Here is a 14,007-nt window from a genome sequence, read left to right as displayed (position 1 = left end):
AGAGTTGTTTGTGGCTGGGGCGCCCATGGGGATGGTGTGCTTCTGAGGCTGAAGGCCCGGTGGGCCCCTCAGTCCGACACTGGACTGGGTCATATCTACCGCTAGTAACATGCGGGGGCAGGGCACGCCAGGTGGTTTCTCAGTGTCCCGCCTGCCCAGGCTGACACATAGGGGCAAATTTACTAAAGGGCGAAGTGACAAATGCTGGCGAAAATTCGCCAGCGTGACCTCATTTCGGTACTTCGCCGATTTACTATCGGTCGCTGGCATAACTTCGCTAGTGAAGGAGATAGACTCTATCGCTACTTCGCACTCTTATGCCAGGCAAAGTTTTGCTCTGGCGAAAGAGCGTTACTTCGCAAATTCAGTAAGATGCGGATTTTAATGAACTTTACCTCTTGCACCAAACTTGTCTTTGCCAAAGTGCAATAGAGTAGATAGGACTTCCTCAAAAATTGTTGAAAATTTTTCCCAAAAAACGCTGGCGACTTTTCATTTTTCAAGGTGATAGGGTGCAAAATTAAATGACATTTTTTCTGGTGTACCCGGCTTCCCCCTACATTTCCTAACATAAGGCATATAAACTATACACTGGGCTCATGTGTAGGGCATTATAACAACACTATTATATTAAGGTTCCCTGGGCTTGTGTAGTGTAATGTATTTGCTGCAACATATACGGCCATTGAAATTTAACTTCCCGCCGTATGCAAATTAGCCAACGCTAGCGCAACTTCGCTTTGCTTGCCACAGTAACGCTAGCGCAACTTCACCAGCATTCGTCGCCCTGGACGCAACTTCGGATTTTAGTGAATTAGTGCTGTCCTGGCGAATCTACGCCTGGCGAAGTGTTGCGATGTGAGAGGTTAGTGAATTTGCCCCATAGGGTCATATTTATCATGTGGTGTTTGGTTTAAAAAAATGGCGGGATAATTCACCACACATCACCAGGCTTTGCAGTGTAAAAACCGTCAGAAATTTTTTATGAATTTTTCCTTAGAGTGATTTCTGCCGGAAGCAATGTAAAATAAGGGCAGCAAATCTGGAAGTTCTCATGGCGTAAAATAAAACACACCTTGAAAATTTTGCTATTTATTTTACACAGCTTTATACACCGTTTTTTTGGCAAAATTTGTAGAAATGTATTCATAACTTTCAGGACTACTTTTTAATCAGTCAAGTTACATAGCACCGACTGGGGGATATAGAGTCCCGCAACTTAGTCTCTGCAGTATGATCCCAGCAGCTCACGGACAATGTTCCCTCTAAAGTGTGAATTTTGAGGCCAGCGCACACAACAAATTGTGGTTTGCACAAATTATTTTGCATTATTCTGACCTGCGCACACTAGTTTAAACGTGCACACAAAAGGAATTAGAGGGAACATTGCTCACGGTTAGTCTAACCCCCGTGCAGGGGAGTGACTGTTTAGTTTGTGTACTAGAGGATTCCCCCACCCACTTGTGGTAAACAGGGGATTGGCAGGCTGACAAGAGAGTGTGGAGCAGAGCTTGAGCCTGCATGCAGCTGCTCTCATTTCCTCTCGTACCTGTATAGTTCAGCAACCACTCCTCCCACTCTCTGTGCTCAGTTGCCACTGCAATGCTAGCATGGGCTGCCTACACAGGCGCCTTCTGTCTGCTGCTGCTCCTGTGGTCCTGTAAGAGGTGGCTGAGGGCAGGGCTCCGGGCCAGTGTAGAAGAAGTGGAAGCAGGATACCAGTTCATTTACAAACCTTCTGCTCTGGCCAATTACCTGGTGCGGAGGTGCACAACTTTCCATGGCTTTGGGAGAGCACTTTGGATCTGGAAGACTTTCCCAACTCTACAGACTTTGGTTGGACTCCTAGGCCCTGTGGATAAAGGGGTGCAGTTTGTCAGGGAGTACCTGCAGATGAGCGATGAAGGGCTGGTGGCCTTGGACTGGGCTGTCCAACCGGGGCAACCCCAAAGGAGGAGGCGAGCGTCCAGTTACTCCACTGTGCCCATCCTGCTTGTCATACCCAACTCATTTGGCAAGATCACTAGGAACACCAGCAAGGTAAAAGTACCAGCACTAAAAAAAAGCAGGTGTCACTCCAATTCCCTGGGTTCAGCTGTGTTTAATCTGTAATTCCCCGCAATTAGTCAAAGGGAGTTGTAGTTCTTGGAGCCATCAGACTGTATAGTCTTACAGCAGCAGTCATACTATATTATTAGGCAAGAAAATAATTAATTAAAGGGGTGGTTCACCTTTAGTTAACTTGTAATATTATAGAATGACCAAATCGAAGCAACTTTTCAGTTGGTCTTCGTTTTTTATTTTTTTAAGTTTTTTTTAATTTTTTAAATTTTTAGTCGTCTTCTTCTGACTTTTTTCAGCTTTCAAATGGGGGTCAGTGACCTCATCTAAATAACTTTTACCTGACTAATGTACAATATATAGGCTGCTGTATTGAAAAAGTTAAATCAGTTTGGCTGGGGATTATTGTTCCACCTTCTTGTTCTCATTATTACAACCCGATGTGATATTTTTTTTCTGTGCGTGTAGCTGAAATTATGGACGATTTGAAAGTCGTTAACATTTTACTACTGAAATAATTACTCTATTAAAATTGGAGCCGGGCAATAAATCCTTCAGTTTATGATCATGATTCATCCATGATTTAAAGGTGCATACACAGGTTATTCCTGATGTAAGGGCACATAGTGGAACATTACTGCAGTGTGTTATAGTCTTTTTTTAACGTTTTTTTAAATTATGATTTAGAATTAATTGACTTTTATTATTGCTCATAGATATATTTTAAACTAATTTCATAATAACTAGTCAGATAATGCTCTTTTGGTAGCCATTGACTTCATGACTCCTACAGTTCAGTTCAGCTGGTGGGGAAATGAAATTTACCTGTCGAGTTCTGGTAGTTATACAGAGGCTGCAAAAAGTATACACGTTTAAAAATAATGCTATGGGTATTTTCCCAATTTTTTCATCCCAACAACCCATAATAGTAGCTAAAAAATACCAAAGTTGACTTTGTACACTAAGATGATAGCTCAAAAATGGAGATGAAAACGCGAGATGCCATCATGATTGCGGCAAGCGATCTCGTTTAAATTGTGTCAAAAATTGTGTTTGAATGAGGCCTCAGTGGCAACTTAGTGACTATACTAACACGTCTCTCGGTGGTCAGGATGTGGTTAAAACAACACAACGTTTGAAGAAAAAAGCCTTTAATTGAATCTTGTTTCTTTATTGCATAGTGCTGCTGTATGGAGTCTCGTGTTTATCAGCTATGTGCCCTGAATGCTCTCCTTCCCTGCCTGTGCACATATAGTGCTGAAATGCAAAAGGCTGCATGCTGCTCTGTGAATAGCGGTAACCTATGCTGTGTAACCCATAGCCTAATTCTCTGCCTTGTGCGCCTTGTGCAGTTTAAAATTAACCAACAGAAATGCAATTTCTGTTTGAAATTAGGTCTGATCATAGGTCAGCTGAATCTGTTTGACCCAATGGCACCATGCACTACTGTTGCTGCCACAGGCTTTGTAAACTAATGATTGGGATTAGAGGGCATGGATAAAAGGGTTAACTTTTGGTATGTTATAGAATTGGCAATTCTAAGCAACCTTTTTTATTGGTCTTCATTATTTATTTATTTATTTTTATAGTTTTTGTGATTTTTTTGCATTCTTCTTCTTACCTGCTTTCAAAAGCGGGTCACTGACCCCATCTAAAAACAAATGCTATGTAAGGGATTGGAACAAGCCGCACCGTGTATTTCAGCCCTAAGGCTACACATTTATTGTTATTGCTACTTTTTATTACTGATCTTTCTATTCAGGCAATCTCCCATTCATATTCCAGTCTCTGATTCAAATCAATGCATGGTTGCTAGGGTAAATTTGTAGCTGGTGAATTTAAACCACTTTAAATTGATGAAGGTGTTCATCCATCATCATCATCATTTATGGGCTGATCCTACATGGTGTCCAATTGGACAGATACCATGCAAGGTGCCATACATGGTACGGTCGCCTCTGCATTGTTCTATTTGTTGTGGTCGACTAGTTGACATTATGTATGTATGTATTTATTTATATAGTGCCACTTCTGTACACAACGCTGTATAGCAGAACAATATAAATGAATTGAACAGACAGGGATCATTACCATAATAAAACTTCTTGATATCAAACTGACAGAAATTCATGGAATGTAGATATTGGTTGGCTTATCCTGGCAACATACATGTAACAAAAATCATTTTTTGTTGGTTTGTGTATATTGCTCTAAAGGCCGGCTGATCCAACTGCTCACATGGGTGTTTAACAATGCCAAGCACTGACTATAACTTTGGTGTGATAGTCGAAGGGGACAATTGCAATTGCGTCCAGTTGAACTAGAATAGGGTGCAAGATCAAAGCCTTATTTAGTGTTATAAAGCCATCCCCTTTGTATTTTCTAAGGATGCACTGAATTCAGGATTCACCTTTTTCTAGTAAAATTCGGATTTGGCTGAATCCTTAATCAATTGACATTTCATCACACAAACAAAGAAATTGGTATTTTTTTTTCTTTTTAACCCTTCTGTAACCCTATTTTGGCTTAACAAGGCAAATACCAACTAGTAGCCTAGAGCATGGATTACATTAGACCCTCTTTCAGCAGGATGCTAATTGGAAGGAGCACATGAGGATGTTGTTGATCTATACATCTACACTACCAAAAATGTAAAATAAATAGTGAATAAAATACCCCCTATTGTAAACTATAAGGATATTATAAGTCACTGAGTAGTTACATAACCATATAAAAGTACGAGGCACAGGGCCGAGTGCTTTTATACAGGTCATGGAACTCCGAGGTTACTTCTAATATCCTCAAATTTTTCTACAAGGGTTACTTATTATACGTATTTATTATAATATATATATATGTATTTATTATAATACACAAGTTTTAGTGAGTCATGTGACAAAAATTACATCACTACTCACCGTTTATAACTGATGATGTCACTAGTCACCGTTTATAAAGATATAATTTACAAGATATTCTTGGCTTTTGTGTATTATTAGAAAATAATGCCGGGGGTTATTTGCAAACAAAAGTAACTCAAGGCTTTATCAACTTAAAGTGCCACAGGTTTGTAATAATCACAGCACATGAGGTAGTCAGATAAATGCCAGGTACAGTCACAGGTGTTAGAATATACAGTCAAAAGTTGAAGGTTTCACCTCTTAGATCGTTAGTACCTTATTTGGTCTGTATCCCCTACAGTAGACGTGGAACAGAGATAACACATAACCTGTTTTCCTTTTCAGTTCTGTAGTCGGTTCACTACAGGCAAGCAGAGCCTCAAGGAGAGCTACACTCTTCTATCCTCCTTGGTGGAGCACAAAGCTGCTCTGAATAACTAAAACTCACTGACTCATTCTCTCTAGAGAGTGCTATAACAGTTTCTATCCTGTACAATAGCATACCTTGTTCACGGGTCCCTGCTCCCCAACTTCTCTATAGGGGTTGTCCCTTATCCACATCCGCCCAGATCAACTGGTGCAGGCCAAAGAGAAAGGACCGCCCCATGCCAAGCACTATTTTACAGTGAGGCAGGAAATGGTCATAGGCCTAAAGCCAATGAGAGAGATACTGTATGTAAATCAGTACAAAATAATTACATGGGCTAAGGAATAAGGAAGCACTGTAGGAAATTGGTTTTCCCTGACCTGCACCCGACTCTAACCCGCCCTCTCTCCTACCGCGCCTGCCCACGTGTTCCTTTTATAGACCTGCGCTGACCCCCCGATGATGTCACAAAAAGAGGCGGGGCAATAAGGCACGCATCTATAAAAAAAGAAAGTTGGAAACTGGCAGTGCAAGGAGATGCAAGGTCGCAACCGGAGGTGCAAGGTTGGCTCGAACCCGCCCGGGTATCAGGCTGACCCACACATAACTAGTCCCTACACTTTCTATTGGGATTTGGCCGAACCCTTCTTGAAAGATTCAGGATTTGGGCGAATCACAAGACAAGACACAGGAGCTGTGAGATAATAAGATTCAATATGCTAGACTTCTATTAGTTTAATTATCAATTCTGTCAGCAAGGAGGCTTTTACTTTAATCACAGTAATTAAGGGTTGTTATGTAGAACACTCTGTGCTTATTCCAAATTATATAATTACTGTAATATGGGAGACGTGCAAGCCTAGGATTTCAGACTTCAGACATGTGGCTCTGCAACTGTTGCTGTACTAACCCCCAGTGGCAGAGTGGAGGTGCTGGGGATTGTTTTAGGAATAAGGATGAAATAGAGAGCAGAGATTTGGTTCCAAAGTGCTGTTTAGTTATTTGCAACCTAATGTGCTCCTGGGCTCATGCCCCCACAGGAAGGGATTAGTAGTCCCACAGAAAGGGATTAGTAGTTCCAAAGAAAGGGATTAGTAGTCCCACAGGTGAAGGGTCCGTAGGAAACAGGGAAACTGTATTGCTGGCCAACTAGTACAAACAAACAAAACAAAGTATTGAACCCCTGTTTCCAGAAATCCATTATCCAAAATTCTGAACTATGGGAAAGCCATCTCTTACAGAATGCATTTTAAGTAAATCTATGTTTTAATTATTTCCTTTTTATCTGTATTGATTAAACAGTAGTTTGTGCTTGATTTTAACACAGTTTATATTCTCGTGTATGGGCCCTCCCTGGCAGATAACCAATGGATATCGGGTCAAAAATCAGGTTATCTATCAGGTTTAAAAATCCTGTTGGACAGGGACCACATCAGCTCGTTGATGCAGTCCTCTCCTGCGGAGAGATTACATTAGCCCAGATTGTAGGTGGCCAAACTGGGCAAAACGGATCTTAATGTGTATGTCCAGCTTTACCTTAATCAATATTTACGGCAAAACAATCTTACTGGGTTTAATTTAATATTTTAAATGTTTTTAGTATGAAGAGACGAATTACAGATTATATGGAAAATACCAGGTCCCAAGCATTCTGAACAATAAATCCCATACCTGTAGTAGTGTCTCCAGAGAGGAACTCTATGCAATACCCTCTGTACAAGTAGCACAGCAACACAAGTTTCAACTTCCGTTTGTAGCCAGACATGATCCCATTTCATCCCACACTTCGGTTGAATTTCCCACTCCATATTTCAGATTGTTTTGGCTGACCTCTTAGTCTTTCTAAGAACAAGTAACTTGCTGATTAATTGCCTGCTCTCAGAAGTCTGTTTGCACATATACGTTGCTTTCATGGCTCTGCATACCCGGAAGTACAAGCATACTATTGCATTCCCACAATTGTGGGAACAATTTCACGTATAATGTTGGAAATTGAAAGAATTTTGACTCTTCAGCTGGCCAGGCCTAGTAAATATGTCTTCCCACAGGCCACAAGTAACATAAAGGGACAAATATTATATATATTTTTTTTTACGTCTTATTGTTATATGGGTGTTTGTGGACTTTTTACAGTAGTAGGTGAAGCTGCCCAGCACCCATCCTTTCCAGACCCTCTAAACAGAGTCAGACTGGGCTGCCAGGGTACCAGGAGACATTCCCTGGGCCTCATCTGCTGTGGGCCCCAGCACAGTATCTGTGGGACTGGAGGAGCATTTCCTTGTATCGATGCCAGTGTGGCTGGAGGTACTTGGCATGGGGAGAAAGGTATGCACGGAGGTAAAGAGGGGGTGAGTTCACAACAGGGGTAGGAGACCTTGGCAGCAGGTTCAAGATGGGGTGGAGGGGCTTTGGCAGCAGGTTTGCAACTGGGGATGGGGGGCCGCAAAGGTAGGTGACATTTCCAGTGGGCGATGTTTCCAGTAGGTGACGTTTCTTGTGGTGACGTTTCCAGTGGGCTCAGAAACCCAGTCTGATATTGCCTCTAAAGAACTAACTGAGGGGTGGAACTGAACTGTATAACACGTCCACTGAAATATATGGGGTGCCGTTTGTCCCAAATACATTCTGTATACAAAACTATCCCTAGCACAGAGAATGAATGTCTTTCGTACATACTGTAAGTATTTGTGACCATATACACAGAAAAAACAGCATCCCATAGAAATGTGGTGGATGCTTAGGATTGCCCCCCAGGAATCACTTATGAGTGCAATAATCATGTTATGGAGTGAGTGCCCTAAAAAAAAACAGATTTGCACAGCATGTTTTTTTAAGCACCTGCCACATTTTCTGCTGGAATTTTTCGCTGGGTTTGCAGTCACTTAAAATCAGTATAAAACTTTAGCAATGTGCTGGATTGAATGCAGCAAAACCTGGCATATAGTCGCTATGTGCAATGTATTTATACTCAGTTTTTATGTACAGCTTTATAAATAGGCCCCTACGTGTTGTGATGAGCGAATCTGTACCATTTTTTTTGAGCACAACAATTTTTTACAAGTGCAACAATTTTTTCTCACAACAAATCAATTAGAGTCAATGGGTTTATTTTGTGTCAACTTTTTTGTCTCTGCGACTTTTTTGTCTCAGCAACTTTTTTGTCTAAATGCATTAAAGTCAATGGGCAGTTTTTCTTATGGCAACTTATTTTGTCTTGGCGACTTTTCTGTTGCGGCTTTTTTCCGTAGTTGTGGGGAATAATTCACAGATGGCGAACTGCGGAATTTCACAGTGAATCCATGCCTGCCAAAAAAATTCGCTCATCACTAGTCTTGAGCTATTTGGCACCTCCAGCATAAATTAATGTTTTGCCACCCCAAGCTAAAGAAAGCCAGACTGGCAAACCATTGCGAGTGAAACATCTGGAGAGCAAAAGTTTGCCATTCTCTTCTCAGTGTGAGCCTCAGAATGTGTCTGCTAAGAACCTGGTTAGTCTTATAAAGAAATATGCCTCCCCCTGCTGATAAAAATCAGTACCTGCAGTTACGGATGTATAGGAACTGCATTAGGAACCCTTAATTGATATTGGTGCATGTAAACTGCTGGTGAAATCCCAAGTGGTTTGCTACAACTCTATAGTATCTGTTATAAATTCCCTCATTGAGCTATAGCTATTATTCCTATGTGGGTAATGTGTAATATAGGAAGTGAAAGTCTACATATACAATATAGTGCTAATAGCATTCTCCATACTGTAATTTGTAAGTATAGTAGAAGTCACCAGGTTCTAAGACCAGCTTCTTCCAAATGCCTCACGCAGCAATAAGGGAGACAAACGCCTCCCCCAGGTAAGAGCAGAATTTCTGTTATTTTTACTGGAATCTCTGCTCTTTTCATTGTTTTTACTGTAATTTTGTAACATACGCATACAAATAAAACAATGAAATATTGTATTGAATCTGTTATTGGCGATTAGAGAAATAAGGTGAGTAAATACAATTGCAATGGCTGTCAACCTCCGGCATTGTGTAATCATGTTGACACAGTAACAAAACAATAAGAAAAAATGTAAAATTTTCTTTTCCTGGTTACTATGGGCAGCCCTCACACTAAGGGTGTTTCCATCCCTTAGTGTAGGGGCTGCCATAGTGAACAGGGGAAAGTAAATATACTTAAGTGAATAAACCTAAACATAATAATCCAATAACCAATCCAGCCAATCATCCCTACTAATAGAAATTACCTGGTATATAATCTGACAATGTACTAAAGTCATGCTGGATCCTGGGAGGGAAATCATATACACAATGTATTCTGATTCTCATCATTCATAATAACTGGTTGTTTCCCCACAAACTTTCCAGTTACTTCCTATTTTCTATTTGTGACCGTTTTTCTATGTTATCTAAATGTATAAACTAAATGTACCTACAGAAATGTTGCAGAATTGTAACATTTTAGATTCTGCGGTTGGATTACTGAGCTGCCAGACTGAAACCGCAGAGCAGGAGTGCCCATACTTTACTAATTCGGGTCTACTTTTAGTGATGTTGTCCCATTATGATCTACACCCATAAAAGCATTGTTTGCATTCTGTTCCATGGAAAATATTACTTAAATATTATATTGAATTATGATATAATTTATATTGCTATATTTAACCAATAACTATTTCTATGTAACTAAAACATAATAAATATCTGATTAAAAATCATGAAATAGGAGCGTGATTTAGTCAAGCTGTTTGTTGACAGTGTCTTGAGATCTACTGATCACCAGCTAAAGGTCTGCTAGTTGATCGTGATCTACCTTTTAGGGCACCCCTGCCCCAGAGACTGGAATGTTAAACTTTAAACTTAGATTTTGGAAAAACTGTAAAATATAAAAAATGGCAGACAAATGAAAAAAGTCTTTATTTCTGGTGAGCAATCTGAAAACAACTGCACTGAAAAAAAAGTGTTTGGAAGGTGAACAACGCCAAGACCATAGGCAGTTTATTAAATCCACATATTTATCTTGACATTTCAAACAGTCAGCAGATTCTATCTGGCCCATATTTGAAGCATCGTCGTGATGTTAAATAGGATTGATATGATTACATGAAGTAGGCCATCCCTTTACCATTGTGTTTGTTTAGATATGCTTACCAAGCTGTCCAGTTTATTGTGGCTTGTGTTTTCTATATATGATTTAGGGGACTAGAGAAGTCTCTGTCAAGGCATTTTGCCTAGGATATTATTTGCATGATGCCCGACCTGCGTTAAGTAAAATGCCTGGCACTCTACAAAACAATATTTGGTGCAGGTCTCCAGTGTCATTAGATTGAGTTTCTCTGATAATAAACCTCTGACACAGTGGATCCCCTCACCTGCCCATTGTCAATTTACCACTAGTAAAATAGTTATTTGTCCAGATGAGGTAGAAGGAATTCTGCTAAAAGAGCTGAGGGTCATTTACTAATCTAGGAGTGCAAGATCCCCCTTGTCACTCACAAACAGAGCACTTGTGTCCTGCATCAGAAATCCAGCACTTGAGGCAGAGAACAGCATCAGGAGGCATAACCGAGCCTTCTGCCACCCCATGCCTTGCACCTTTGTATGACGCACAAGGTAGCGGGTGCAAGCCTAGGTGCCATCCTTCACCTGCCCCCTCTTAGACTAAGCTCTGATTTACACACTGCTTTAACCATGATAAATGGATCTGCTCTTCACAGAGGCCTGTGGGTATTTACAGATTGCATTGTGCAAAAGAATGGCCGACAGTGAATTCTACTTGATGGAGAGTAGATATTAACAGGAAATAGAAAAGAAGGAACATGTAGGCAGTAACCTTTAAAGAGAATATTTATGTCTTGGTTGGGGAGGGGGTATTGATCAATTTGAATTGGGTCTTTGCCTTCCCTGGAAAGTAGTATTATGCAGGCTTCATATGTTTCCATCAAAAGTAGTAGGCCTTTAAACAAAGGCTATCTGGGCCAGGGGATTAACCTGAATACATACCTGATTTTAGTTAAAATATTTCTATTTCATTTTACCTTACTGTTAGCTTAAGCATCTGTCTCCTTTTCAATATAGTTTCAAAGTACACCCTTGTTCTGTCTGGGCAATTTGTCTTTTGATAATGTTTGACAATAATGTGCCTGTCTTATTGCCCCATATAAAGTATTTCAGGTATCTATAGTCAATGTTGTTTAAGGTGTTTCTACTCATTACGATTTTTCTTGAGTTTTCTTTGTATTGTGTATTTTAAAGGCCACGTAGGCTTGTCCTAGCTTACTTTGTAAGTATTGTAAATATTTAACATTTCATTTTTTACCGTGGTGCTATAAACACTGAGTACTAAGTTTAGGCTTTTGCTGCATCCAAAATCTATTTGGGTTTGGGTCATCCCATTGGGTTAGATTGTCTTTTAAATTGTTTACCCATGTAATCTTAAACAAGAACCTTAGCAAAAATGGTGTTCCTCCCCCACTGGAGGTGCAGGTTAAGCTTCTGCCCAATGTGAGTGGTCATGCTGGGGCATTCACATTTGTATTATCAGTACTTAAGAAAATGCAATTCAGTGCTAAACAACATCTCCATTTTCTGTACAGATGTGCCTCTTGGCCCTCACCCATGGTTACCAGGCAGTCATCTTTAACCGCCGCAGCCACAATGGTTGTCCTCTCAGTACAGTCAAGTTGCAGCAGTTTGGTGACCCAAATGACCTGAGGGAAGTTATTCAATACATCCGTCACTGTCAACCCTCATCTCGTCTGTTTGCAGCAGGAGAAGGTACTGGTTCTGGCCTTCTTTTGTCTTACCTTGGTGAATGTGGCTCATCCAGCTATATTGCAGCTGCTTGCTGCATCTCTCCAGTGTTTCGCATGCAGGACTGGTATGAAGGTGGCTGCCCTTGGCTGTGGAAGGAGATTCTACTCTTGTACCAGAAGATGCAACTAAGCAGGTAATATTACTGTCAGATTTTAAGATGTGTAATTACAGGATGACAGGTAATTACAAATTTACCAGCAAATACATTGACTGTAAATTTGTAATACTGTTCCCAGCTTTGGCTGGTAAAATGCCAGTCAGATGGCAACCCTACTATTATCCTAATACACAATTTTTAGGTCATGCTTAGTTTTTTTGCAATTATTATGCCAAATTATAACAAATTTGTTCCTCTTTCAAATGATCTTTTTAGTTAGAGAACTCAATTTTGATTGTATGAAATAGAAATTCTGCTGTCACACTAAAACCTAAGATAATTATATAGGTAATAACATTTTGGTACATATATTCAAAAACATGTGGAATTTAGGTTCAGATAGTGGTTGTTTTCTTCTCAGGAGATCTACCTCTACAGTCCTCAGTCATTGTTCTATGACCTGCCCAATTTTGAGTACTTGTTATTGAATACACATAATTGCATCTCCATTTCTCCTAGAGTTTTGAAGGAAAATCTTTGGATTCGCTAAAGCTGTAAAAACAAATAATATCATGTTATTTACTGAATATCAAACATGCTAGCAATGCTAATTAATTGTTGATTGTTTTATTTTCTAAATAGATATATTTCAGCCTTAGGACAGACCATTAATACTGACAGACTGCTGGGGAGTAGGACTTTGAAAGAGCTAGAGGAGGTTGTGTTTTGTCAAAGCAAGGCTTTAAATAGTTTGACCTGGGATTCCTACTGGGAGAGAAATGATCCTCTGCGAGACATTGATGAAGTTGCTGTACCAGTCCTCTGCATATGTAGCCAAGATGATCCAGTCCGTGGGGGGCCACAAACAACTGTGCCTTTTGAGCTGTTTGAGACAAACCCGCACTTTTTTCTTCTACTGACTCGCCATGGCGGCCACTGTGGATTTATTAAAGAAGATCTTTCCAGCACAATATGGAGTCATAGTGTCCTCTTAGATTTCTTTAAGTCTACTGTAGACTTCTTTGCAGTAGAAGAAAGACTAAAAAGCCTCTCCAAGAGAAAGGGGACAATTTCCATCTCTGGCAACAGAACAGCTCACAGTGGAGTGCCCTGTAGAAGAGAACAAAGCTGTCCTCATAACATTCATGAAATATACAATTGGCAGAGATCCTACACAAGATGACAGAATCTTTGGATCTAGACCTTGAAATATTCTAGCTGTACAGGGCATCACTAATCTGTGACGCTACTTTAACACTCAGAATTCTCAGTCATTCGGTGCTATGAGGCACAGTTTGGACACACTTGGTCTTTGAAAACTGACTGAACATGAAATAGGTGCATTTCACAATAGCTGCAAAAAAAATGCAATATGTTTTTGTATGAGATGAGCATCAACTGCACCAGTAAATCTTACAGAAAACACAATGTTAAGCTTTAAAGAGAGGCATTGTGGCTTCTATTATTCCTGTGAAGAGTAGAATTATTATAATGAGAAAAATAAAAAGCATTTTCATACACATTTTCCAACTTTGCCACATTTATATTAAACGTGAGCTTCTTCACACCACATGAGCAATATGATACAATGAATTTTATGTGGATTTGAATTCTGTTTATATTAATATGGTAATATACATCTTTCTTTTATGGAGTAAATAGTGTTATTTGCAGTTATTCTGCAAGGATTTTGTACTGTAAGATTATGTATTTTAAGATTGGCCTATTCCTAGCAATTTTACAATAGGCTTTCGTTTTTTTTTTTGTTTT

The 14,007-nt window shown here is 39.9% G+C and overlaps 1 protein-coding gene across 1 annotated transcript; it reads left to right on the top strand.

Moving 5' to 3' along the window:
- Window positions 1-1,454: 1,454 nt before the first annotated feature.
- Window positions 1,455-13,757, top strand: abhd15.L (abhydrolase domain containing 15 L homeolog). Its single transcript, XM_018246273.2, has 3 exons — window positions 1,455-2,040; window positions 11,921-12,273; window positions 12,880-13,757. The coding sequence occupies exons 1-3, from the start codon at window positions 1,603-1,605 to the stop codon at window positions 13,418-13,420; spliced, it is 1,332 nt and encodes a 443-aa protein (XP_018101762.1). The 5' UTR covers window positions 1,455-1,602; the 3' UTR covers window positions 13,421-13,757.
- Window positions 13,758-14,007: the final 250 nt, after the last annotated feature.

Source organism: Xenopus laevis, chromosome 2L (genome assembly GCF_017654675.1).
Source record: "Xenopus laevis strain J_2021 chromosome 2L, Xenopus_laevis_v10.1, whole genome shotgun sequence".
In the NCBI taxonomy this organism is placed as follows: domain Eukaryota; kingdom Metazoa; phylum Chordata; class Amphibia; order Anura; family Pipidae; genus Xenopus; species Xenopus laevis.
This window is presented reverse-complemented; position numbering and strand designations above follow the sequence as displayed.

Excerpts from the sequence above, each read along its gene's own strand:
- abhd15.L (XM_018246273.2), top strand. The coding sequence starts at position 1,603 with ATGCTAGCATGGGCTGCCTACACAGGCGCCTTCTGTCTGCTGCTGCTC. Across the intron at positions 2,041-11,920 it reads TCACTAGGAACACCAGCAAG|ATGTGCCTCTTGGCCCTCAC; the intron begins GTAAAAGTACCA and ends TTTTCTGTACAG. Across the intron at positions 12,274-12,879 it reads CAGAAGATGCAACTAAGCAG|ATATATTTCAGCCTTAGGAC; the intron begins GTAATATTACTG and ends TTTTCTAAATAG.